This window comes from Hyla sarda, chromosome 2 (genome assembly GCF_029499605.1).
Source record: "Hyla sarda isolate aHylSar1 chromosome 2, aHylSar1.hap1, whole genome shotgun sequence".
In the NCBI taxonomy this organism is placed as follows: Eukaryota; Metazoa; Chordata; class Amphibia; order Anura; family Hylidae; genus Hyla; species Hyla sarda.
In genome coordinates this window covers 331409744-331437693 of record NC_079190.1, presented here as the reverse complement: position 1 = coordinate 331437693, position 27950 = coordinate 331409744, and the positions used below count along the sequence as shown (strand labels likewise).

Below are 27950 nucleotides of genomic sequence, written 5' to 3'. Positions count from 1 at the left end.
CTGCATGAGGACATTTGGTCTCCACTGTTCGGATTGCAGAGGATATGGATAAATGACCGTGCGGGTAAGGAAAGAAGAAGCAAGAACAGCTAAAAGAAAAAGAAAGAATCGTTAATAACAAACTTAACAATATGCGAGATATCTATCCCAAGAATCAGCAATAGAGGAACTGAATACAAAACTCACTCCCAAGCCTCCTAACGCTTAGGGAAGAGGGGAGTTCCTCTGTACGTGGGGGAGGAGGCTAATAAGTCGCTATCTGAGTGGGAAGGTACTAAAATAAACTTCACTAACCTTCTCCACTCCTAGCTGCATAACATAGGCTAAGGTAAGTAAACATCTATAACTCTACTATCTATAACTCTACAGTTGTACATATAGCTAGCGGTCTGAACTGTGAATACAACCATGTGGTATAATCTTTATGATGAGTAGGCCCTGTCAGATGCCTAATATTAAAAGTAACATTGCCATGGGTATCAAAACTAGAATGTTGTAAAGCTAAGGAACCCTGGAAAGTTTAAAGACTATGCAATTTAACCATATGAGTCCCTCATTGAAGATCCAAGATTGTTTGGGGTACGAGGTTGAAGGTTGGTGGTCTTCTGAGACGCAATTTTCATCCACACTGGTGGTGGAGGAGGAGGAGGCGGAAGTAGTTTCCAATTGTTAAGGTGTGGAATTGGTGTGTCTAGTGTTTCACAGAAGATACATAGGTCTTGAGATGACCGGAGTGAGGCCGACTTTCCGTTTCTTTTTGCCGATAAGCTGAATGGAAATCCCAGTGTGTAATCGGTGATGCAGCAAATCACGTCCCTAGGAAGAGGGGAAGACCCTTTTGGTTTCAGGGCCCTATGAGCTCTATCCATTTGTATTTTGTGGCTTGGCGGGGCTTTGAGGACAAGTAAAAAATTGCCTGTAAGGTAACTTTCAAGGCCTCTTCTTGTGTGGCTTCTGGTTAGCCTCTTACACGTATGCTATGTCTCCTCCCTCTGTTATCTAGGTCTTCAAGGTGTCTTGGGTATTCGCAGAGGGTGGAGTGTTAATCAGACACTGTTGATTGCAGCATTGTGATATATTTCCTGGTGACATCGTGGTCTCCTTCCAGACTGTCAACTCTACGTGTCACTGACCTGATGTCTTGTCTGACAATTGCTATCTCTGACTTCAGAGTGGCTTTCATTTCCGATAGGAAGCTACGGAAATCGTCTTTTGTTGGGAGTTGTCCAGTCAGATTCTCCTTGACATGTAGGATTATCAATATGAGAGCCAGAAGGTTGAGGAAACCACAGAGTCTAATCTAGTCTTTTGCGTAGTGGGGAAGAGGAGCGTTCGGTAGAATCAAGATTCCAGGTCGCAGTGGATGAGAGAGTTCTCTTAGCTGTAGATGGGGGAGGCTTGGGTTTCCTCTGCTCCTTTGGATCATTGCTAAAGGTCTGAGCATGGAGCTGAGATGGTATCCCACTTTGGAAATGTTGGGATATCAGGGTCGTCAGAGTAGGCGGTCTGACGTAAGTGGTCAGAAATATCTAGAATATTTTCAGACATTGCACTGTCTCTGGAGGCAGAGTCTTCCATTATGCTCTGAGATTCTGAAAAAGGAGAAATATGTTGATGTCTTGAGAAGAGCCGGTAAAATCTTGAATTGGACGAAATCTGTTGGACAGTGCTGTGGGTAAAATGGAGGTGGGTGATGATGGAGCACTGTAGACTTCTGATATACAATCGGTAGATACGGATTTCTCTGCTTTGTCTCACAGCACGCGTTGATATTGATCTTGATCTCAAAGACCTTGGTTATGAGTCGGATCTTTTTGCTTTTTACGACCACCCATAATGAGACTGTAGAGAGCATATAGGCGGCAACAGTGAGCTGTGGAGAGGATATTATCTCCTTGAATAGTGTCCAGTAATATTCTTGACAGTATGCAGTAAATTAAATCCGCCAGAGATGGAGGAAAGCTGTGTTGTATATAGAAGTGCAGTTGTCAGTCGCCTGAAGGTGGCAGCAAAGTTCTATTGCTGAAAGTAAATGCAGAACTGAATTAGAGAAGTGGAGACTCTTTTTGGACACAAGTTTCCTCTTTTAAAGATATACCTCTCTAGCAGTATAATCTGACGGATCTATTCCACTGCACTAGTGTAGGAAATTAAATCACGGTAGTCAAGGCAAAATATCAGTGGAAATTCTCCTAATTGTCTCAGGAATGAGGAATTGAGTTAGGGTGCGTTCACACGGAGTAATTCAAAAGGAATTTACTTGAGTACCGTATTTATCGGGGTATACCACGCACCGGCCTATAACACGCACCCTCATTATACCAAGGATATTTGGGTAAAAAAAGTTTTTTACCCAATTATCCATGGTAAAATGAGGGTGCGTGTGTGCGCGTGTATACCCCGATATACCCCCAGGAAAGGCAGGGGGAGAGAGGCCGTCGCTGTCCGTTTCTCTCCCCCTGCCTTTCCTGGGGTCTAGAGCGCTGCTGTCGGCCCTTCTCACCCCCTGGCTATCGGCGCCGCTGCCCGTTCTGTCCCCCTGACTATCGGTGCCGGCGCCGATAGCCAGGGGGAGAGAAGCGGCGCCGACAGCCAGGGGGAGAGAAGGGGCAGCGGCACCCATTACCGGCGCCGCTGCCCCGTTGCCTCCCCCCATCCCCGGTGGCATAATTGCCTGAGTCGGGTCCGCGCTGCTGCAGGCCTCCAGCGTGCGTCCCCTGCGTCGTTGCTATGCACGGCGCGGCGCACTGACGTCATGCGCCGCGCCGTTCAGCGCATAGCAACGATGCCGGGGACGCACGCCGGAGGCCTGCAGCAGCGCGGACCCGTCTCAGGTAATTATGCCACCGGGGATGAGGGGAGGAAACGGGGCAGCGGCGCCGGCAATGGGTGCCGCTGCCCCTTCTCTCCCCCTGGCTGTCGATAGTCAGGGGGACAGAACGGGCAGCGGCGCCGCTAGCCAGGGGGTGAGAAGGGCAGACAGCAGCGCTCTAGACCCCAGGAAAGGCAGGGGGAGAGAAGCGGGCAGCGACAGCCTCTCTCCCCCTGCCTTTCCTGGGGGTGTATCGGCGTATAACACGCACACAGACTTTAGGCTAAAAATTTTAGCCTAAAAAGTGCGTGTTATACGCCGATAAATACGGTAATTCCTCTTGAATTCTCCGCTCCAAATTAATGCACATCTCCTCTGCCCATTGACTTTAATGTTATTTCTGCTGGCCTGTTCACACTGCCGAAATTCTGCTAGCAGAATTCCGACACTGAATTCAGTTCCGCTTGAAGAAAGAACATGTTCATTCTTCAAGCGAAATCCGCGAGCAAAAATCAATTGAAGTCAATGGTAGAAAAAAATTCCGCCCGACATCTTTTTCGTGCGCAATTCGCGTGGAATTTGCACGGAATTCACGTGCAATTTGCACGGAATTCACGTGCATTTTGCACGGAATTCACGTGCAATTTGCACGGAAATGGTTGAAAAACCCTTCACGTCTTTCTCCCCCATGTCCGCGCGCAATTCCGCGCAAATTGCGCACGAATTTCCCGCGAAAAAAAAATTCTTTTTTTCCACCCGTAAATTTTTCAGTGTGAATTACTCTTCATTTACTCCGTGTGAACGCACCCTTACAAAGCGATAGTGAACAGAATATCTCTGTTAATTCAGGGGTGGTAGAGAGCATTAACAATTCTCTATTTGTTGTAAAAAGTGGGGTGGAGACAAGGTATTGTATCCCCTGTGTGGCCACAAGATGGCATCCGCTGTCAGTAAAGAAAATGGCAGCTCTCTGAGGGTTCCAGGGAACCTATATACAGTCCCACTGATAGTAATATAGATATAAAAAGACTTGGTTGTACTTAGCTGGTTATGAAGAGGAAGATCTGATTTCACAGGATTACTGCTGCAGAAAGTGTGCATGAGGATGCTGGTTATATGTAGTTTGTTGCAGACTCTATCCACTACTCCAGGTCTCTGCAGGTTTTGTATGCTGGGCTGTAGCAGATCACCTCTTTATTTGTCCAGTAAAGTTAGTAAGCTCAGTTTTTTTCTTCTATGTGGTAATGAGAGGCGGGGAAATCGCTGTACACTTGTGGCTTTTAGTAGTGTATTACAGCGCTGAGTCTGTCTTCTGCCTCCCTGTATCCCTCTCCCTCTTCACTCACCATGGGGCCGGCAAGCTCCGCTTCTCTCTGTGTGAGCTGCGGTGCTGTGAGGGAGTCTGTGCTCATATGCACTTCTGTAATGTAGCACTGCGCTGCCACCGTTCTTTGGCTCCCTGAGACCTCCTCTGCTTCACCCACACTGTTTGGCCGACAAGCTCTGCTCTCCCCCGTGCGCGGTGCTGTGAAGGGGAGAGAGTCTTTGTGCACGTGTGTGCCGCCGCTATGTAATGGCGGGCGCCCTCGGGTCTCTACTTCTGATCCGGCACAGGCAATGTAGGTCCCGGGATGACCAGGTGGGTGTCCTCTAAGGAGCTGGCAGCTTCTTATGCAATAATATTGCAGCCTGGCAGGGCAAATATCACAGATCAAGTAGCCAGGAGCGGAGCTTAGCAGACTCGCGTCCTACTCCATCGACTTCCGGTCCCGCTCCCTATCTTACTATTCTAATGTAGTTCATTGCATTCTTTTAACAGAAACAAACATATTTAAAAATTCGGGTGCAACTACCTTGCCAATACAATATTAAAATCACAAAAGACATGGGGGAAAAAAGTGCACAACTACCAATATCCATAAAAAAAACTTTAATTGTACAACAATAAAGCAAGAAAGGACAGACAGATATATAAAATCAATTAAAAACCCACACCAACACCTGAATATAGCAGTGAATAAGCTATAGGAGACCCTCCTAAATTCAGCAATAAGCATAGGGATAGATACCATGCAACCATATTAAAGAGTAATGCTAACTGCTAATAAGTAAATGCAATAGCAGTTCTCTATCAATATAGATAGTCAGTATAGATAGGAAAAAATATCTATCTCAAACACTGGAGTGCTGTGTGACTGGAATGCTACACAATACTAAATGGTCACAATACTGCAAAATATGTATACAATATCCCCATTATAAAGTGTGCAAAATGACAGTCTAGGTGGGAAGCAGCCCCATGCATTCTATCATGTAGTGACTTTCTTAGGGGTGAAGACAGTATTTTTGGTCTGGATACATAAATCCTCTCCTTTTCAAACCAAACTATTTTATTTTTCCACCTACAGTCCTATATGAGGGCTTGCTTTTTGCATGATCTATTGTACTGTAATGACACCTTTCATTTCACCATAAAATGTACTGCCAAACCAAAAAATCTTTTGTGAGACGAAATTTATAAGAAAACTGCAATTTTGCAACTTTTTGAGGGGGTTTGGTTTTTATGCAGTGCACTTTATGGTAAAAATTATACTTTACCTTTCTTCTGTAGCACAATGTGATTAAAATGATACCCAATTTACATCGTTTATCTATTATTGTACTTTAAATGAAAATGTGTCCTTTTTTCTTTTCTTTTTTTTCTTTTTTTACAAAATTGGTATGCATAAAATTGTCCTTTTATTACCCATATAAATTTTATTTAGGCATGTACAGGGATGAATGAAGACTATTTTTTTTTTGTGCCAAGATCTGTAGATTTTATCGGTACAATAAAAAAAAAAAAAAAAAAATTTTTCACCCCTTTCATTTTTTGCTGATATATGATGTGATTTAAAATCTGTATTTTTGGACATTTTTACACCCATGGCACTACAAAATATGTAAAAAATTATATATATATATATATATATATATATATATATATATATATAAAATTATTATTTAAGTTTTTTTAAATGGGAAAATAAGGGTGATTTTATTTTTAATTAGGGAAGGGGGTTATATATAATTTTATGTGCAATCATTAGATTGCTTTGACTGTATAATGCTATGCCTATGACATTTAATTATGCAGTGCGATCGGCAATTCAATGATATAGCTTGTTTAAGCAAGGATACATCAGTGAATCGGAGGCAGGGGGCAGATTAGGGGGTTAGTGAGCTCCACTGAGCTACCGGCAACTTCCACTTTTGTTTTAGATGCGGTGATAGGCATTGATCAGGATCACTGCTGCCCGTCATAAATGGTGGGTGAGTGGCTACTGATGGTATTGAAAATGTAACTTATTTAGAACTTATTTAGAACAGGCATATAAATAAAATTATCAGTTTACATTTGCAAAAATCCATCCATTAGCAGCTGTTAAGACTTTGCAGACGTCTGGCATTTTAAATTCGAGACATTAAAAAATTACTATAAATGCTATATTTTTATCTTTTAATATTTATTTTTGTTTTTCAGAGTTGCCCCAAAAGGACAACCATATTGGTGTTATTGTAGGTAAGTGGTGAAAGGTATAGGTATAATAATTTTATTAGATTTTTAATTGTTTTTTATTGATCTAATCTAGAATATTTTTCCAAGAGGTAAACTTTTTGGTTAAGATCAATTACTCCTTCACTTTTTCTTCTCACTTTATAGGAGCCATAAGGTTTTATTGTCAGCTGACAGAGTGATGGCTTACAGGGTTAGTCCAGTGGAATGTTTTTTTTTTTTGTTTTTTTTTCATATTAACTGGCTCCAGAAAGTTAAACAGATTTGTAAATTACTTCTATTAAAAAAAATCTTAATCCTTCCAGTACTTATAAGCTGCTGTATAATACAAAGGAAGTTGAGTTGTTCTTTTCTGTCTGACCACCGTGCTCTCTGCTGACACCTCTGATTGTGTCTGGAACTGTTAAGAGTAGGAGCAAATCCCCATTGCAAATCTCTCCTTCTCTAGAAAGTTCCTGACATGGACAAGGGTGTCAGCAGAAAGCACTGTGGTCAGACAGAAAAGAACTACACAACTTTCGCTGTAGTATACAGCAGCTGAGAAGTACTAGAACGATAGATTTTTATATAGAAGTAATTTACCATTCTGTTTAACTTTCTGGCACCAGTTGATTTCATACCTTCATACGGCTTGAGAAAAATAACTAAATAATGCACTTTTGCTGGGATTTAGTTTTTTCTAGTTTATCTTGCACTTACAACAAGATCAATATTTCTTAGTTTTTAGCTATTTCTGGGTGGGGATTTATACTAGATATGTTAAAGGAAATCTGTCATCAGAATCACCCGCACTAAACCTGTTACACAGGCTTGTAGTGCGGGTGATCCTGATTAAAACGCTCCTTACCTGGTTAAAAATGGTTCAGCGGTTCTTCAGATATCTTTAGTTTTAGTTTTCTGTTATTCCCTGGCTTGGGACTCAGTGGGAGGTGTTATCATCTGGGACTCGGCCACACGTCATTATAGCTGGGCAGAGCTGCCGCCCGGCTCATGAATATTCATGAACTTATCCTCGCGGCCCTCCCCACCAGACCTAGAAAAAGGAGTTAGACTACGAGGATAAGTTCATGAATATTCATGAGCCGGGCGGCAGCTCCGCCCAGCTAGAATGACGTGTGGCCGAGTCCCAGATGATAACACCTCCCACTGAGTCCCAAGTCAGGGAATAACAGAAAACTAAAAATAAAGATATCTGAAGAACCGCTGAACCGTTTTTAACCAGGTAAGGAGCGTTTTAATCAGGATCACCCGCACTACAAGCCTGTGTAACAGGTTTAGTGCGGGTGATTCTGATGACAGATTTCCTTTAACTTAATTAATAATGGGGGAAAGTCTGGTGTTTTTTTTTCTTTTCTTACGTTTTCCACTGGAGTACCACTTTAATTTGAACTGCTACAGTTCTCTGCACAGCCAGTTGGCTAGAAGCACACTATATCATACAATCTATGGAGCCCATTTAGTGCAACTGGACAGAGGGGATAGCAGCATGCTGGGAGTTAAGCACACAGCCACGTACTACTCTTTGCTCGTTGTAATAATCAGTGGAGGTGTGAACACTCGGACCTTGACTGATCAAAACTTTTCATATGCCCATTTCTTTCCCTTTTTAAAACACTTTTGTGCTTCCACAACTCCAAAAGTATGTCAAACATTTAGGGGGGAATTTACCATTCGTTTTTGTGTTTTTGTTTTTTATGCAAATATTTAGCAAATTTTTGACATCCCTGTATCCTTAGTGATTTTTGGAAAACTGACTTTATTACTAGACCGTATTCACTGGTTGTGCATTCAGTGGTTAGAAATTCATGAAGTTCCAAAATACAATGCAAATGGGCAAAGAAAATTGTAAACCTACACCACCCTCTGAAAAGCTCTAGAAAAAGGCTTTTCTTTTTTTAATCTCATTTTGTCCTTTAGTGTACTTCCGTAAAGTTTACCACACATCAGACAAACTTTTAATGAATTTCATTCAACTCCATGAAATTCAATCCAAAAAAGTGGAGAAAACCAACTACATACAAGGACCAATGATAAATTCCCTTCTTAGTTCCTTGATTCAGTACTGCTTGACGGCAAAGACTAATATAGGTACTGCTCCTAATATACAGTTTCTCACATAAACGAGTCCACCCTTTACATTTTTGTAAATATTTTATTATATCTTTTGTGACTACACTGAAGAAATGACACTCTTCTACAGTAAAAAGTAGTGAGTGTACAGCCTGTATAACTGTGTTTAATTTTGCTGTTTCTGTAAGGTCTTGCCCTCCATGCAGTAGCTCAGTTTCGGGGTCTTGGCAATCTTCTTATAGCCTAGGCCAGTGATGGCGAATCTATGGCACGCCGAGCCTCCTCTGTGGGCTTGCGACCGCTCTTCCCCTCAATTCTCCGAAGGTTTCCGAAGCTAGAGCCGGGGAGAGCAAAGTCAGAGCAGAGTCTGCACGGGAGAAATAAGCCAAGCCCCTCCCCCCCCCCCCCCCCTTCCCTCATCTCCCCCTCCCTGAGGACGCAGGTCTGCATGGCAGAAAGAAGGCAAAGCAGGGGAGAGAGGACGTACACGGCTTCTCATCTCCCCTGCCTAATGATTTCTATGTGTAAAGGGGGACATACTGCACAGGCTGGGGATAAAGGGGGGGGGGGGGTGGTGACATCAGAGACTGGGGATGATTTCTATATGTGAAGGGGACATACTGCACGGGCTGAGGATAAGTGTGGGGGAGGGGGGGGGCGCATCGCAGACCGGGGATGATTTCTATGTGTGAAGGGGACATACTGAAAGACTGAAGGGCTGGGGATAAGGGTGGGGGAAATCACAGACTGGGGATGATTTCTATGTGTGAAGGGGGACATACAGCACAGACTGGGGATAAGGGGGGGGGGCATCACAGACTGGGGATGATTTCTATGTGTGAAGGACATACTGCACGGGCTGGGAATAAGGGGGGGGGTCATCACAGACTGGGGACGATTTCTATTTGAGGGCACTTTGAGGGGAAAAAAAGTTGGTGTGAATTACGGTTTGGGCACTCGGGCTCAAAAATGTTCGCCATCACCGGCCTAGGCCATCTTCATGTAGACATTTTTTTTTTTTTTTTCTACCAGATCCTTAAAGGGTTCTTTGCCATAAAGTGTTAAAGGGGTTGTTAGTACGTACCTGCCAGATAGTAATGTACATGATTAGGAAGGATCCGTGCATGTCTTGGGGCTAAATGACTATGTTGTGAGATTACCCTAACGCTGAGGCTATCTTTTTGTGATTCCTTGTTTGTAAGTGTGAGGTCACTTTTCTCCCTTTCACACATCAGCCACCCCACTCATTGAAATAGACTTGTGATCCTTTCCATGCAATAGACCAGTGTTTTCTGACCAGGGTGCCTCTAGCTGTTGAAAAACTACAATTCTTTTTTTATACTTTTTTTTCCCTCTCGTTTCTGTCATGCAGTGGGGGGAGGGGGGGTCAGATGTATGGGTTATATAGTTTGTGTAAATGTATTTCTTGCTTGGCTATGTATCATTTAAAGGAAAACGGTCATCCGTTCACCCACACTGTAACCCGATACACCGGGTTATAGTGTGGGTGAACAGGAGACCGATGCAAGGTGGTATACCTACTTGCAGTCCGGAGCCCGATCTCCCAAAGGTCCCCCCTCTTCCAGTGCTAACCTGTGCTTTGAAGCGGGCTTGCCAGCTAGATTTAAATATTCATAAGTGCTGGTCACGTGAGCGCTCGTGCCTACTGACTGCCTACGTGGCCGGTACTAATGAATAGGTAGGCTCTGGACTGCAGGTAGGTATAGCAGTCCGGGACCCCACATCGGTCTCCTGTTCAACCGGACTATAACCCAGTGTATCGGGTTATAGTGCGGGTGAACATTTTCCTTTAATGGTATGGAAAAATACCTGACTAGTGATGTAATGTTTTGAGCTGCACTTCAACCTGTAAAACCTGAGACAGTAATTTTGTATGCTGTTGAAAATAAATATTGGGGCAAAAATCATAGAAGAATTGTGAAACCACCATGAAACACAGGTACAGACTCCATATTATGAACTGAACTAACTTTACAGCCCCTGTAGTATAGGCAAAAAAAAAAAATCCTGGAATACCCATTTTAACCTTAAGGACCAGGCCAATTTTATTTTTGCGTTTTCGTTTTTTCCTCCTCGCCTTCTAAAATCCATAATTCCTTTTTATATTTCCATCTACAGACCCATGTAAGTGCTTGTTTTTTGCGTGACAAATTGTACTTTGTAATGAAACCTCTCATTTTACATAAAATGTACGGCGAACCCCCCAAACTTTTTTTTTTAGGGAAGAAATTTTAATGAAAACCACAATTTTGCGCATTTTGGAGGGTTTTGTTTTCACACTTTACGGTAAAAATGATGTGTTTTTTATTCTGTGGGTCAATACGCTTAAAATGATTCTCATGGCTAGATACTTTTATATTTTTGTACCGCTTAAAAAAAAATCTAAAACTTTTTGTACAAAATCAGTAATCTAAAATCGCCCTAATTTGACCACCTATAACTTTTTCATTTTTCCGTATATAGGGCAGTATGAGGGCTCATTTTTTGCGCTGTCATCTGTACTTTTTAGTGATACCACATTTGCATATCTAAAACTTTTAGAACATTTTTTATTATTTTTTTAATAAAATGTGACAAAAAAGCTGCATTTTTTGACTTTTTTATTTTTTACATTTGCGCCATTCACCGTACGGGATAGTTAACATTATATTTTGATACTTCGGACATTTACGCATGCGGCAATACCAAATATGTTTATTTAAAAAAAAATTACGCTTTTTGGGGGTAAAATGGGAAAAACTGAAAATTTTTATTGAGGATGGGGATTTTTCTTTTTTTTTTTTTTTAGTTTTTTTTTACCTTTTATGTCCCCATAGGGGACTATCTACAGCAATCCTTTGATTGCTAATACTGTTCAGTGCTATGTATAGGACATAGCACTGATCAGTGTTATCAGTGATCTTCTGCTCGATCTCAGACCACAGCAGAACACCCTGGGAGACGGCCGGAGCCAGGTGAGAGGACCTCCGGCCGCCATGCTGGATTCTCGGAACGCCCCGGCAGCGCTGCGGGCAATCCGATCATCCATTCAAAGTACCGCACTGCTGCAGATGCCGTGATCTGTATTGATCATGGCATCTGAGGGGTTAATGGCGGACATCTGCGTGATTGCGGATGTTGGCCATTACCGGCGGGTCCCCGGCTGCTAGCAGTCGGAACCTGCTGTGTGTTACGCGAGCACCGTTCCGATGTAGGTCCTGGTGCGCGAAGTCCCGCCAAACAAGGATGTACATTTACGTCCGTGGTCATTAACCCCTTAACGACGCAGGACGTATATTTACGTCCTGCGCCGGCTCCCGCGATATGAAGCGGGATCACGCCGCGATCCTGCATCATGTCGCGTCGGTCCAGGCGCTCATCAACGGCCGGGACCCGCGGCTAATACCACACATCGCCGATCGCGGCGATGTGCGGTATTAACCCTTTAGAAGCGGCGGTCAAAGCTGACCGCCGCTTCTAAAGTGAAACTGAAAGTGACCCGGCTGCTCAGTCGGGCTGTTCGGGACAGCCGCGGTGAAATCGCGGCGTCCCGAACAGCTGACCGGACACTGGGAGGGCCCTTACCTGCCTCCTCGGTGTCCGATCGACGAATGACTCCTCCGTGCCTGAGATCCAGGCAGGAGCAGTCAAGCGCCGATAATGCTGATCACAGGTGTGTTAATACACAATAACATAATCCCTATGGGACCTGTAACACTGCAAAAAAGATGTAAAAAAAAAGTGTTAATAAAGGTCATTTAACCCCTTCCCTAATAAAAGTTTGAATCACCCCCCTTTTCCCATAAAAAAAATAAAACAATGTAAAAAAAATAAAAAAATAAACATATGTGGTATCGCCGCGTGCGTAAATGTCCGAACTATAAAAATATATCATTAATTAAACCGCACGGTCAATGGCGTACGCGCAAAGAAATTCCAAAGTCCAAAAAAGCGTATTTTGGTCACTTTTTATATCATTAAAAAAATGAATAAAAAGTGATCAAAAAGTCAGATCAAAACAAAAATCATACCGATAAAAACTTCAGATCACGGCGCAAAAAATGAGTCCTCATACCACCCTGTACGTGGAAAAATAAAAAAGTTATAGGGGTCAGAAGATGACATTTTTAAATGTATAAATTTTCCTGCATGTAGTTATGATTTTTTCCAGAAGTGCGACAAAATCAAACCTATATAAGTAAGGTATCATTTTAACCGTATGGACCTACAGAATAATAAGGTGTAATTTTTACCGAAATATGCACTGCGTAGAAACGGAAGCCCCCAAAAGTTACAAAATGGCGGGTTTTTTCGATTTTGTCGCACAATGATTTTTTTTCCCTTTCGCCGTGCATTTTTGGGTAAAATGACTAATGTCACTGCAAAGTAGAATTGGCGACGCAAAAAATAAGCCATAATATGGATTTTTAGGTGGAAAATTTAAAGGGTTATGATTTTTAAAAGGTAAGGAGGAAAAAACGAAAGTGCAAAAACGGAAAAACCCTGAGTCATTAAGGGGTTAAACTTTCAGTGACCAATATTAGACCAATGTGAGAGCAATAACACCAAATGTAAAACACCTCCCCATTCACAGGTAAGACCTTGTAACACCAATGCATCACATGACATTAAGGAGGGAAAATGGCGAATTGGACCCAATCTGTAAATTTCCTTTTAGCAGTGTACTAACTTTTGTTGCCAAGGTTAAGACAGTAATAGCTGTGTGGTGTTATTTTGAGGGGACACAACATTATGCACAGTTATTCAGGCTGTGCACTAACTACTTTACATTGTAGCATTGTCATTTCTTCAGTGTTGTCACATAAAAAGATATAATAAATGTTTACAAAAATGTGAGGGGTGTACTCACTTGTACTCAATTACATGCAAAATACCTTAGTTTACCCTTTGGTTTGGGTAATTTCTGTCACATTTTAACAAAAATGTCTGGTTTGTGGTTCCACATCTACTGTATATGTAAGATCTCTGCCGTAAGATCACTGTGTTTTATGTCTTCTGTTAATAATGTTTTTTTTTTCTCTCTTAAGGAAGTATTATTGGTTGCCTGGCTATACTGGTCATAGTTTGCTGCTTGTGTTGGTGTTGTAAAAAGAAAAAATCAGGGTAAGGATTCTACATCAGTGATATGTTTGTTTTTGCCTAAACTCAGTCTTTTCAATGCTGTAAAAAATATTTGATTATATTTTGATAAGTTTGGTATTTGCAATTGTACTTTTTAGAATGTAGAAATGTACTTTAATTTGCATTAATCATGAGGCTGCAGAACTGGGGTATTATTGTTTGAATGACTCCTGGCTGTATTTTATTACAGTCCTGCATTGTTGCATTGATTTAAAGGGAATGTGTCACCATTTTATTTTTTTTGTAACTAAAATGATTCTATCAAGATAAAGCATTTCATTTATGTTTATAGTTTTAGGACAATGTAGTTTTAATGTTGTTTATTAATAAAGTGTGTACTGGGGGCTGCCATTACTGTAGACTCTTTGTGGTGTGTCACTTCGCAACACCTACACAGTTGCTTTATGGCAGGCATAGGGCATAAAACATGGGCTGCTTACTGCACATGTGCATAGCACAGGCTAGATGAAATGAAAGTGGGAGCCAGCATCATTTTCTTCAAGTACCTGAGGAGCAGTGACCTATTAAGAGACATCTAGTCAGTTCTTTACTACTCTTCAGACACCAACAAAAGGATGACAGTGGAATTGAAGAAAAAAATACAAAACCCCCTCTCGTTTTGCACATAGACAGAGGAGGAAGGTAGACGGGCGAGGTCTAATTTACAGCAGCCAGACAAGTTGCTTGCTTTCACAAGATTTCCTCATGTTAGCTCCCTCTGCTGGTCAACAGTGGGAGATATGACAAGTTATTAAATGTTTGATATTTTGTGACAAGTTATTTTTAATATTTCCAAAAATATAAAAAAAATTAGAAAAAAATTATTTAACCTCTAAAAATAATCACATTTGGTGACACATTCCCTTTAACCCCTTAAGGACTAAGCCCACTTTGACCTTAAGGACCAGGACAATTTTTATTTTTGCATTTTCGCTTTTTCCTCCTAGCCTTCTAAAAATCGTAACACTTTTATATTTTCATCCAGACTAGTATGAGGGCTTGTTTTTTGTGCAAACAGTTGTCCTTTGTAATGGCATCACTCATTTTACCATAAAATGTATGGTGCTACCAAAAAAATACTATTTGTTTGGGGAAATTAAAAAGAAAACCGCAATTTTGCTAATTTTGCAAGATTTCATGCCATACAATTTATGGTAAAAATGGTGTGTTCTTTATTCTGTGGTTCAATACGATTAAAATGATACCCATGATTACATACTTTTCTATTATTGTCTTATTATAATCGCAAACAGTTTTTTTTTAACCAAATTAGCATGTTTAAAATCCCGTTATTTTGATGACCTATAACTTTTTTATTTTTCCGTATAAGCGGCGGTATGAGGGCTCATTTTTTGTGCCGTGATCTGTACTTTTTATTCATACCACATTTGTGTATATAAAACTTTTATACATTTTTTGATAAATTTTATTTATTTATTTTTTATAAAATGTGACTACAAAGCCTCAATTTTGGAATTTTTTTTACGTTCGCTGTTCACCGTACGGGATCATTAACATTATATTTTAATAGTTCGGACATTTACGCACGCGGCGATACCAAATTTTTTTTTATTTTTTTTTTTGTAATTTTTTTTTTTTTTTTTTTGAACACTCTTTGGGGGTAAAATGGGAAAAAGGGACATTTTACATTTTTATTGGGGGAAGGGATTTTTCTAATTTTTTTTTACTTATTTTTTTTTACTTATTTCTTTAAATTTTTTATGTCCCCATAGTGGACTATTTATAGCAGTCATTTGATTGCTAATACTGTTCATTGCTATGCATAGGGCATAGCACTGATAAGTATTATCGGCGATCTTCTGCTCTGGTCTGTACAAAGGCAGATCAGTGCACTAGACGCCCAGAAGGTGGCGGAGGCAGGTGAGGGGACCTTCGTCTACCATGTTAGCTGACCCAATCACCGCAGCTGTGCCGTGGGCAATCAGATCAGCATAAAATGTAGCCGCGCTGCCGCAGATGCCATGTTCTGTATTGATCACGGCATCTGCGGGGGGTTAATGGCAGCCATAAAAGTTAAGCAGATTTTTTTCCACCTATGGAAATGAATGGATGACATATACATCTGTCTGAATTACAGTTGCTAAGATTGGGTGCTATTAATTTGAGATGTATGCCTTAAGGTTTTCCTGGTACATATGCAGAACTTGGTGTGAACACATCCTTACACTGTTATACTTGGAGTGGCCTTTTCGAAGTGTGGTTATGGGTTTTTAATGAACACCCCTTTTTTTTTTTTATTTTTTTTTTTTTTTTTTTTTTTTTAGCATTATTAGCAGCTCTGAAGTTTTTATCAATCTCTTTTATCTGTGAACCTTCAAGTTACTGTTAATGTAGAGCTTGTCCACTTTCACCTAATAATTGTACATTATCTTTCCGTCCTAGTTTGGGCTTCAGTAACACAAAATCATAGTTGATGAGTCCAGATTACTGGGGTATATTTTTGAAGCAACATAAAATTCTCCATATCTAGCATGCATGTTCAGCAACATCTCTGTTAAAGGAGTTCTGTAATGCTCTGAACTTTCCCCTATCCGAAGGATAGGAGATAAGCTTTAGATCCCGGGGGGTCCGAGCGCTGGGGACCCCCACGATCTCCTGTACTAAACCGTGGCAATGTACAGGAAAGGGGGCGTTCGGTCCCCGCATGACACGGCACCCGGTACAGGAGATCGCAGGGGGCCCATCGCTCGGATCCCCCGCGATCTAAAATTTATCCCCTATCCGAAGGATAGGGGATAAAGTTCAGAGCATTACAGATCTCCTTTAATAATGAATGTTTCCTGGTGAAAGCTGGGTCAGGTTTTCTGCTGTACTGCTATCAATCCACTTGTGGATTATTCTTCTGGGGTTATCTGATTGTGTACAATGAGCAAGGTGATTTTAAATGCCAAACTTTTACAAATACCATAGCAAATAGAAGTTGATAGGCTATCCACTGTGCAAATGTGCTTTTCTGCTCCTAATGCACCATGAACTATACTTGCGAAAACAACCCATGTGCTTTTTGCAAAAGTAGTTTATGCAGAGAGTTTACATTTATACTGTGCCCTTTGGCTTCAGGGTCGAAAAGCTAAAAATAAAATAAAAAAAATCATATGTACACAGGGGTGTGGAAATTTTAACCCTTTAAGGACTCAGCATTTTTCAGTTTTTGCATTTTCGTTTTTCCTCCTTACCTTTTAAAAATCGGAACCCTTTCAATTTTCCACCCAAAAATCCATCTGATGGCTTATTGTTTGCGCCATCAATTCTACTTTGCAGTGACATCAGTCATTTTACCCAAAAATCTACGGTGAAATCCCCCAAAAAATCATTGTGCGACAAAATTGAAGAAGAAAAAAATTGAAGAAAAAATGCCATTTTGTAACACTTGGGGCATTTCGACGCAGTAAATTTTCGGTAAAAATGACACCTTATCTTTATTCTGTAGGTCCATACAACTTAAATGATATCCTACTTATATAGGTGTTTGATTTTGTCTTACTTCTGGAAAAAATCATAACTACATGCACGAAAATTAATATGTTTAAAAATGCTACTGAGCCCTATAACTTTTTTATGTTTCTGCATACGGGGATGTATGAGGGCAAATTTTTTGCACCTTGATCTGAAGTTTTTATTGGTACCATATTTGTTTTGATCTGACTTTTTGATCACTTTTTAATTTATTTATTTATGGTATAAAAACTGACCAAAAATAAGCTATTTTGGACTTTGGAATGTTTGTATGTTACGCCATTCACTGTGTGGTTTAATTAAAGATATATTTTTATAGTGCAGACATTTACGCACGCGGCGATACCAAGTTTATATTTTTATTTACATCGTTTTTTTATGGGAAAAGGGGGGTGATTCAAACTTTTATTAGAGAAGGGGTTAAATCACATTTCTTAACTTTTTTTTTTTTTTTTTGCAATGTTATAGCATGCATTCCATTGAATGCAGGCAGGTGCAGGAGGCAGGTAAGGGACCCTCCTTGTGCATCGTAGCTGACTGAGCAGCCGGGAAAGCGTTTTTTTTTTTTATATTATTATAATTTTTTTTTATTTTAAATTTTTTTTTTACTTTAGAAAAGTTGATCGCCGCATCTAAAGGGTTAATACCGGACATCACCGTGATCGATGATGTTGGTATTATCCCTGGGATCCGGCTACTTTTAGCAGCTGGTACTGACCCGATATGACGCGGGGTCACCACGTTACCCCACGTTATATCACAGGAGCTGGCGCCGGACGTACACGTATGCCCTGCGTCCTTAACCACTTAAGGACCAAGGACGTACTGGTACGTCCTGAGTCCTTTCCCTTTCTATAACGCGGGGCCACGACGTTCTAAAGTGAAAGTAAATCACTGCTGGTTAAGTCAGGGGGCTGTTCAGGATGTCCGCGGCGAAATCGAGGCATCCCGAACAGCTCTGGGACACAAGAAGGGTCTCCTACCTTGTCTACCTTGAGATCCAGGCATGAGCAGTTAAGCAGCAGAATCATCGATCACTGGTTTCCTATGAGAAACCAGTGATCAATGTAAAAGATCAGTGTGTGCAGTGTTATAGCCCCCTATGGGAGCTATAACATTGCAAAAAAAAAGTGAATAAAGATCAATTAACCCCTCCCCTAATAAAAGTTTGAATCATCCCCCTTTTCCCATTTAAAAAAAAACCTGTGTAAATAAAAATAAACATATGTGGTATCGCAGCGTGCAGAAGTGACCGAATTATAAAAATATATCATTACTTAAACCACAGTCAATGGCGCACGCGCAAAAAAATTTCAAAGTCCAAGATAGTTTATTTTTGGTGACTTTTTAGATCATGAAAAAATGAATAAAAAGCGATCAACAAGTCCGATCAATACAAAAATGGTACCGCAAAAAATGAGCCCTCATACTGCCCCATATGCGGAAAAATAAGTTACAAGGGTCAGAAGATGGCAATTTTAAACAAATAAATTTTCCTGCATGTAGGTATATATAAATTTAATCGTATGGACCTACAGAATTAAGAGTGTCATTTTTACCGAAAAATTTACGACGTAGAAACGGAATGACTCATGTCATTACAAAGTAGTGCACATGCGCAATACCAAAAACGTTTATTTTTATTATGTTTACATATTTTTTATATGGAAAATGGGAAAAGGGGGATGATGTGAACATTTAATATGGAAGGGGTTAATGTGTGTTGTTGTTGTTTTTATGAAACTTCTATTGAACTCCATTGATCTGTGTGATCTGTGCTCAATCAAATGCAGATCCACGGGGCAGCTGTGGATGCAGAGGCAGGCCCTCTGGCTACCTCAAAGTGGATCCACCCCACTAGACCCCAGGGATGGTTAGAAGATCCCTAGACGCTGCTGTCAACGCTGGATGTCTGCTATTAGTGGCGTCCCCCAGCTACTAAAATCAGCAGGCATGGAGCAGGTTCGAGCCAGGAGCCTGCTTCGTACACACTAAGTGCATCTTATTAGAGGGAGAAGTCTGTCTGGCCCTGCTTTCCCGATGCAGGGCAAAATGTCAGAAAAACTCACCAGGAACTACATGCCCCATCTGTCGGGCAATAGGATTTCCACTTCCCTGTGTATGGCTTTAAAAGCTAAACAAGCAGTGTTTCAAATAGCCCTTTTTTTGTATAAAAAAAACTAAAAATAAAACCCCTAACCATTAAAGGAACCAAGCTTACAAAAATGTATGCTTAACATTATTTGTAGTTGATGGCAGCTACAGCAGAAAATGCGACACAGGCAGACTGATTTTTATCCTGGCTTTGGTTCCCTGTTTCCCAATTGCCTATGGGAGTTTGTGTACCCTAGTAACTTTTCATTTTAAGGAGTTTTGTTTTTCTAATTCTTACAATAACCTATCTTTTTATCCTTGCATAAGTAGAATTGATAATTTTAATCTTTATAGCTTTGTATATTTTTTGCATGGCTTACACTAAATATTTTATACTAGTCCATGCAGAGGATGATTGGAGTGGACAGTCTTTCTACAGTACCACTAGTTCTTTAAACACATTGGCATATCAGTTGTTTAGTTTATTACAGTCCTACTTTAAGGTCAGATTAACAAAAACTCCTTAAAAATGCTATTTATGGTGATTTTGTTTTCTTCTGTTTCTCTGCAATATTAGCATTGTTTCTTCTTTATCCAGTGAATATTATTGTGAATACAAAAATGACAAGTTCATTGTTAATCCGGAAGGTCATGAATCAAACAATATAAACAGGTATCTCTATTATTACAGATTTGTCCATTTAATGCTGTTAAAATAGGTTTTTCGTGGACTAAAATTCAAGACCTGTCTTTAGAATATATCTTCAAAGCTTTATTGGTGGGGGTCTAACCCCTGCCCTGTCTATCAATAGAATGAAGGATAAAGTGCCAATGCCCATTCATTGTTCATTTAGGCACAGCGTTTTTGCCTGCATGTTTCGCTGTGCCTTGTACTGCAACTCAGTCTTATTTACAGGGGTCAGACCTCCACCGGTCACAGTTTGTCTGTCAGTGTTTTAGTCCTGGAAAACCTTTTGAAGAATTCTGTTATATTTCTTTGGCAGTGTCCATGTTTGACTGTACTGCTTGTCTTCCTGTGTTACATACTAACAACATGTAATAGAAAGCATATAAAAAATTAATTCATCAATAAATAATTGAAGAGAAAAAAGCAACATACAGGAGTTTAGGGTAGTTTTTCTATAACTGGGGATTAGAAAGTTTCATCACATTACACAAAATATATACATATCATTAACAACCCATAATATATTTTCTTATACTTGCAGGTTCCCTTATTGTATAAATTAAAAAAGTGTCTGAAACTCTTTAACAGCAAATGAAGCTGACAGGTTCCCTTTAAAATTAATTTGACCTTCTTTAAAGGAGTACTATGCCCCTAAACATCTTAACACCCACTCCAAATGATAGGGGATAAAATGATCTTGAGGGTCTGGCCCCTGGGACCCCCATCGATCTCCAGGCTGGCACCCCGGCATCTTGCCAAGCCCCTTCCTTTCATGTCTAAAGGAGGGGGCGTGACAGCTGTGGTCACTCGTCACGGCTTCTCCCATTGACATTAATGGAAGTTACGTGGTGTGACACTACGGCCTTGAGAAGCCAGCATTCTGAACAAAAATGTTCAGAACACCTGAGATAGGGGATAAGATGTCTAGGGGTGGAGGACCCCTATAAGCTCTTCTGAGCTTGTCTTTTATTTTACTTTTCATTTGCCTAAATGAATAAGTTCAATAATTTTAATAAAGTGAATTATTTTTTGTAGAGACATTGGTATAAAGAAGAAATGGCTTATTCTTGGTGTTGGGCTTCCCTTAATTTTGTTGCTGCTATACGGTTTTCTTTACAGTGCTAATCTAGCTTTGAGCTGAAGGGGGGGTAATAATGTGAGTCTAGTTACTATAGATACCCTGAGTAAACCTTCTTTTACATGCCTTATGCCTTTACATTCCCTGCTGTAGGGTGTAGATTTGCCGCAGTTGGAGTAGACAATGGGGGAGAGTCTGTCCCAGCGATATTATTCACACCTTTTATTTTTTTTTCTTCTCACGTTTTCAAAGTTCTTTTGTGCTGCTTTGAAAATATGTGAAAAAAAATGTTCGCTCCACTTTTTTTCGCACCCCCCCCCCCCAAATTTTTTTTTTATGTTGCAGCCATATTAGATTTTTTTTTTTGCGCCAACATTGCCAATTTTTGCACCAAATTTTACATCACAGAAAATTCTGGTGGAAACCTCTCACTATATATTCCATGGTTACTAGTGCCTACACAAGCGATAACTGTATAAATAAAATATTTCTATGTGACCAATTTCTTTGTGGATATCGATATACTGGACTGGTTATCCGGGTGATCACCTGCACTAAACAGGTGGGGCCCAGTGCTGTTCTCCCTCTTCTCTGCATATATATATATATATATATATATATATATATATCTCTTAGGGATCGACCGAATATCGATTTGGCCGATATTATCGGCCGATAATCACGATTTTGGACATTATCGGTATCGGCAATTACCTTGCCGATAATGCCCCGCCCCCCGGCCAGAGATGACCGTCGCCGCCGCCCCATTGCCTCCCCCTATCCTCTGCCCACATACCGCCGCCGCTGCCCCATTGCCTCCCCCCCATCCTCTGGCCACATGCCGCTGCCCCATTGCCTCCCCCCCATCCTCTGGCCACATGCCGCTGCCCCATCGCCTCCCCCCCATCCTCTGCCTACATGCCGCCCCATCGCCTCCCCCTATCCCCGATGTTATAATTACCTGTTCTCAGGGGCCGCAATCCTTCTGGCTCCTGCGCTGTTGCTGTGCGCTGCGTAATGATGAGTTACATCCCCAACGCGACATCACTGTCAGTGTGCAAAGTGACAACGCAGGACGCCGACGGAGCCAGAAGTATCGCGGACCCCCGCGAACAGGTAATTATAACATTAGGGATGGGGGGAGGTGATGGGGCAGCGGCGGTATGTGGGCAGAGGATTGGGGGGCAGCGGCGGTATGTGGGCAGAGGATGGGGGGGAGGCGATGGGGCAACTGGTGGGTAATTTTTTTTCTTTACAACATTTTTCAATAATTATTTTTTAATAATGACTTAAATAACGCCTTTTCCCAAAAAAATTAAAAATAAATAAAAAGAACTAAACAAAACAACAACACTTTCTGTGATTTCTACACTAACAAAAAGCTGGTGTGAAATTTTTGATGTAAACTGGACTCTCACCCCTTTGATAATATCGTAAAGCAGACACTATTACAAAACTGACTTGAACAGTGTAAACCACGGCACAAAGCTCTTTGAAAATGTGGTCGATCCTTTTCGCGACCAAATCTTGGCCCAAAATTCTTTGAGACTCTCCCCCAGTGTGTTTAGATTTATAAATCACCTTGTCCCTAGTAATCAGTCCTTATTGGGTTACTTTTAGTCAGCACAAGGTAGACTTGGCACTGCACTGAGGGCAGTGGGGGTTTGGTTGCACTTAAACCACTTCTTTCTCTATCTCTTTCTTTTGTATCTACTATATTAAAATACATTTTCACTATTTTTTAATCAGAGCTCTAATTAAATTTTACAGTTTTAGGGTGTATTCACACATACAGTATCCTGCGCAGGATTTGATGCATGTAAAAACTAAATGACCGAACACAGCTTCAAATCCTGCACATCAAATATGCGCAGGATACTGTACGTTTGAATTCACCCCATTTGATGCGCAGGATTTGAAGCTGCAGATTTTATGCTGGATTCAGTCATTTAGTTTACATTGAAATCTGCAGCTTCAAATCCTGCACAGGATACTTTGTGTGAATGCACCCCTAAAGTATAAAGAGAAAGAGAAAAAAAAAAGATTCCCTTTAACCCCTTGGAGATGCAGCCAATTTTCCTGTCTTGTTTGTTTTTTCCACCCTTTTTACATAGTTACATAGTTACGTAGTTATTACAGTTTAAAAAATACACATGTCTATCATGTTTAACCAAGGAAGGTATGAGTGGATGATGGTGAGGGGATGTAATACTTCATTTATATGTTTTTGCATTGAAAAGTTTCTGATGTAGACTGTCTCACAGATTTACAGTTCTTATGGTAAAGAAGGCTTGTTGCCCCTGGAGACTAAACCATTTTTTCTCCAGGCAGAGGGAGTGCTTCCTAGTCTTTTGAGGGAATTTTACCTGGGACCGTTTTTCCCCATATTTTGTATGGTCCATTTACACTTGATGGCCACTTTAATATGCACACCTTGCTTATACTGGGTTAGAACCCTTTTGCCTTTAGAAGTGACTTTATTCTTTTTGGCATACTTACTACAAGGTGTTGGAAACATTCCTCAGAATTGTTGGTCAATATGGACATGATGGCATCCTGCAGTTGCTGCAGATTTGTTCACTGATGTGAATATCCCGTTCCACCACATCCCAAAGGTGTTCTATTGGATTGAAATCTAGTGACAGTGGAGGCCATTGGAGTACAGTGACCTCATTGTGATGTTCAAGAAACTAGTTTGAGATGTGAGCTTTGTGTCATGGTACATTATCTTTCTGAAAGTAGCCATCCAAAGATGGGTACACTGTGGTCATAAAGAGATGGACATGTTCAAAAACAATACTAAGGTAGGCGGTCTCTTTTAAACTATTCTCATTTGGTACTAAAAGGCTCAACGTGTGCCAAGAAAACATCCCCCACACCATTACACCACTAGCCCGAACCATTGACAGAATGAATCCATGCCTTCATGTTTATTCCAGCTGGAACATTCAGATGGGAGGGTCAGAATTTGGCATAGAGACTCACCGGACAAGACAACATTCTTCCCATCTTCCATTGTCCAATTTTGGTGAGCCTGTGCAAATGTTAGCGTCAGCTTCCTTTTTAAGGAATAAGTATTGGATATCCAATCAATCAGGTATCTTTTATACAGCTAACAAGCTGAGATTTGAGGAATCTGACAACAGGATCTGTTTTTTCCTAGCAATGCTTTTCCTGCTGATAACTCCACCTACTCCGCCTGATAACTGCACTCCTTCGTCAATATTCATCTCTCTTCCTCATCACCTCTGAGTTATGTATCGTAGGGGCACAGTTATCAGCCGGAGCGGGCAGGTGAAGCATTAGTAGTACAGCCTAAAGTATGTGTCTATTCCTTAGAAAGGGTGATTGCATGTTTTCTGACTTGTATGTTTCCTTCCTCCTATTACACCTTGCCTTAAACAGCTGCATCTATGGGGTTAAATGGCAAGGATCCAATTTCTCTGCAATCCAGGCCACGTATGTAGAGTATGAGCTGCATATTGCTAATATTCTAGTAATGTCAACTTTTTCTTTAGAGCTGTTTTGTTAAAACCTCTTGACTAGGGTTGGTGTTTCTGTGCAACCCCAAAATGATTAAAGAATATATGACATCCACTTGGAACTTTAATATTGATGCCAGAAATTTTTTTTTTTCCACGTAACATTCACTGCTTGTTAGTTGTCAGAGAACATCACTGTTTGTATTTAACCTTGTTGTGTTAAATGTGGGCTTGTTTAATCACAACTATGCTTTTGTGCAGCGAAATTTCATACCATGTTTTTGTTGTGTAAAGACTTATTTGAATATGTCTTATAAGAATGCTGCTTGCAATAAAATGCTGCTTTGCAAAATGATTGTAACTTTAGCAGTTTATAAGTTCTCTTTTACAACTCTGAAAAGCAAGAATAAGTAAGCTAAAGTCCTCAAGAATGATGCACTTGGAAATACTGAGGAGCATCTCAGAGAAACAAATATCTTACAAAACTATTAAATGTAGATGGATACATTACTTGAGTGCTAGAATCCTCCTTAGATTACTGAAATTGGTAAAAATAAAATGAATACCCCAATTGATATTTTTACTAAAAATTTAAAGAATGTGTTAGTGTTTGGTTTTTGAGGACTGAAGCTACTTTTGCTGGCTGTTTATCTTTACACTTAATCTTTTTTGCAGCCTTTACTTAATTTCTGTTTTCTTTTCACAATTGTCTTTTTATCCTGGTATAATATTTTTTCTTTTTTTTACAGTTTAAGTAGTAATATATATGTAAATTCCTCTTTTAGGAAACCCAAATCGGATACTCCTGACGTTCAGTACGTTGCATGTAATGATGCATAAATACATCTGCGGAACATCTGTGAATCTTTCTGTAAATTTAGGACTTTTTGAGCACTGGATCTTTGTAAAGCTTTATAATTATCGGCCCTCTGAAGAGTAGGTCAAATTGTTATATTCAATAATATTATTTCTTGAGGTTGCTTTAAGCTGCCTCACATGTTGATCAAATATAGCTGTGCCACACATGTGCCTATGTATTCTTTCCCTGATCTGAGAGTAGGTTTATGCAAAATAGAATTAGAAATTATTCTAAAATGTGAGTTGCCAATGTATTGTAAAGTTTTTCTTTTTTTTTTTCTTTTGTTATTTGAAGCATAGTTTTGAGCATATTTATTTAAGGATGCAGTCCAATACAGTATACACAGAATACATGTAAAAGGAAGTAGCATTAACACGTCATTAAAAAAGTCTGGAATTGTTCAGCATATTGTTACATAATTTAGTCTTTTACACTAAGACACCCATTATACACATGTAAAGGGGGCAATACAAGTGTTATGTTTTAAATTACACCTACAAGAGCACTGTGTGAATATGACCTTGTGCTACAGAGAATTATATAAATTACACAGCCATCGGAAATGCTTAAAAGTAATTACATTTATAAAGAAAACAATTGTTCAAAGCGCTGACTACGAGTGCTGAGAAAATATACTGGGGAAATTGTTACTTTGCCTACTACAGGCTTGAAGGATTCTTACTTTGTTTCATGTTGCACGGATGTAAAAATGTATATCCTGATACATCTCCTGATTATCTTTACGTTGGAAAATTAATAAAGGGGTAACTAAATATTTTAATTAGCACAAATTGTTCCAAATCGATCTAAATGGCTTACCTGGCACAATATATGTAGGCATTTTTCGCTTTAAAAACATATACATTTAAAGCATATGCTCTGGTAAATTTCAGCTATTGAGTACATAAAATTACAATTCATTTACACTTTTGTTGACATTTCTATTTGGAAATGAATTGGCAATTTTCATATTTCAACATGCTACATATCGAAATAAAGTGTGTATATATACTTATGTAAGAAATTGAGGTAAAACCATTTAAATGGTTCGTCACCATCTGCTCAATGAAAAAATGGAATTAATACAGATCCGAAATATATGTGTGCATGAGCCCTTAGAAAGGATTGACAGCTAAAATATAACAAAACTCACAATGCTATGCCTTTTTAAGTATGATGCTGCAGGCTGATCAGATTCAAGTTTTATATATACCGTATTTATCGGCGTATAACACGCACTTTTTAGGCTAAATTTTTTAGCCTAAAGTCTATGTGCGTGTTATACGCCGATACACCCCCAGGAAAGGCAGGGGGAGAGAGGCAGTCGCTGCCCGCTTCTCTCCCCCTGCCTTTCCTGGGGTCTAGAGCCCTGCTGCCGGCCCTTCTCTCCCCCTGGCTATCGGCGCCACTGCCCGTTCTGTCCCCCTGACTATCGGTGCCGGCGCCGATAGCCAGGGGGAGAGAAGCGGCGCCGACAGCCAGGGGGAGAGAAGGGGCAGCGGCACCCATTGCCGGCGCCGCTGCCCCGTTGCCTCCCCCCATCCCCGGTGGCATAATTACCTGGGTCGGGTCCGCGCTGCTGCAGGCCTCCGGCGTGCGTCCCCTGCGTCGTTGCTATGCACGGCGCGGCGCACTGACATCATGCGCCGCGCAGCGCATAGCAACGACGCATGGGACGCACGCCGTAGGCCTGCAGCAGCGCGGACCCGACCCCGGCAACAGGTAATTATGCCACCGGGGATGGGGGGAGGCAAAGGGGCAGCGGTGCCGGCAATGGGTGCCGCTGCCCCTTCTCTCCCCCTGGCTGTCGGCGCCGCTTCTCTCCCCCTGGCTATCGGCGCCGGCACCGATAGTCAGGGGGACAGAACGGGCAGCGGCGCCGATAACCAGGGGGTGAAAAGGGCCGACGGCAGCGCTCTAGACACCAGGAAAGGCAGGGGGAGAGAAGCGGGCAGCGACGGCCTCTCTCCCCCGGCCTTTCCTGGGGCTGTATCGGGGTATACACGCGCACACACGCACCCTCATTTTACCATGGATATTTGGGTAAAAAACTTTTTTTTACCCAAATATCCTTGGTAAAATGAGGGTGCGTGTTATAGGCCGGTGCGTGGTATACCCCGATAAATACGGTAATTATTATTATTATTATTATTATTTTTTTTATCTTATGAAGAATATGAGCTCTTTGAAACATGCCAATGGTTTGAAATGCAATGTACACACAAAGGGATTAATTGTGCTAGTCTGAAAGCGTTACTGTCATGAAGGAGAAAACAACTTTGTCATTTCATGTAGTTTTGATTGGTCGGGCCAATACCCCCACTGATGGCCAGATGAAGTGCAAGATGAGCTCCATTAGGCTGGAGTTCCACTAAGGTTTTTAAGTCAAAAACGCCCCCAAATACGCCCATTCTGCCGCACAGCCTCTTTTCCTTGAAAAAGCACAGTGGCCAGATGTTAGCTGCAAGTCAATAGGGAACTGCAAAATGCCATATCTACTTGGAGTTTTTCAGTTTGGTGTTTTTTCATCCTTTTGGTGTTTTTCAGCTATTTTGGGTTCCCTGCCAGTTTTTCAAAAACGACCTCTTGTTGAGACTTTGGCGTTTTTTTGGGGGAAAATCTTGCCGTTTTTCTCCCGTAGAAGTCTATGGGAGTGAAAAAGCGCCAAAAAAAAGCCATGTGGGTTTTAACA

General features: G+C 40.9%; 1 protein-coding gene across 1 annotated transcript in view; it reads left to right on the top strand.

Moving 5' to 3' along the window:
• Positions 1–26510, top strand: part of LOC130356424 (CUB and sushi domain-containing protein 3-like) — a 136182-nt gene extending 109672 nt beyond the window's left edge. The window contains exons 13-16 of the mRNA XM_056557955.1: positions 6336–6374; positions 13487–13562; positions 19729–19824; positions 25185–26510. Of these exons, the coding sequence (XP_056413930.1) occupies positions 6336–6374; positions 13487–13562; positions 19729–19824; positions 25185–25239 (266 nt within the window). The 3' untranslated portion in view covers positions 25240–26510. The remainder of the gene's footprint in view (positions 1–6335; positions 6375–13486; positions 13563–19728; positions 19825–25184) is intronic.
• The last annotated feature ends 1440 nt before the right edge of the window (positions 26511–27950 follow it).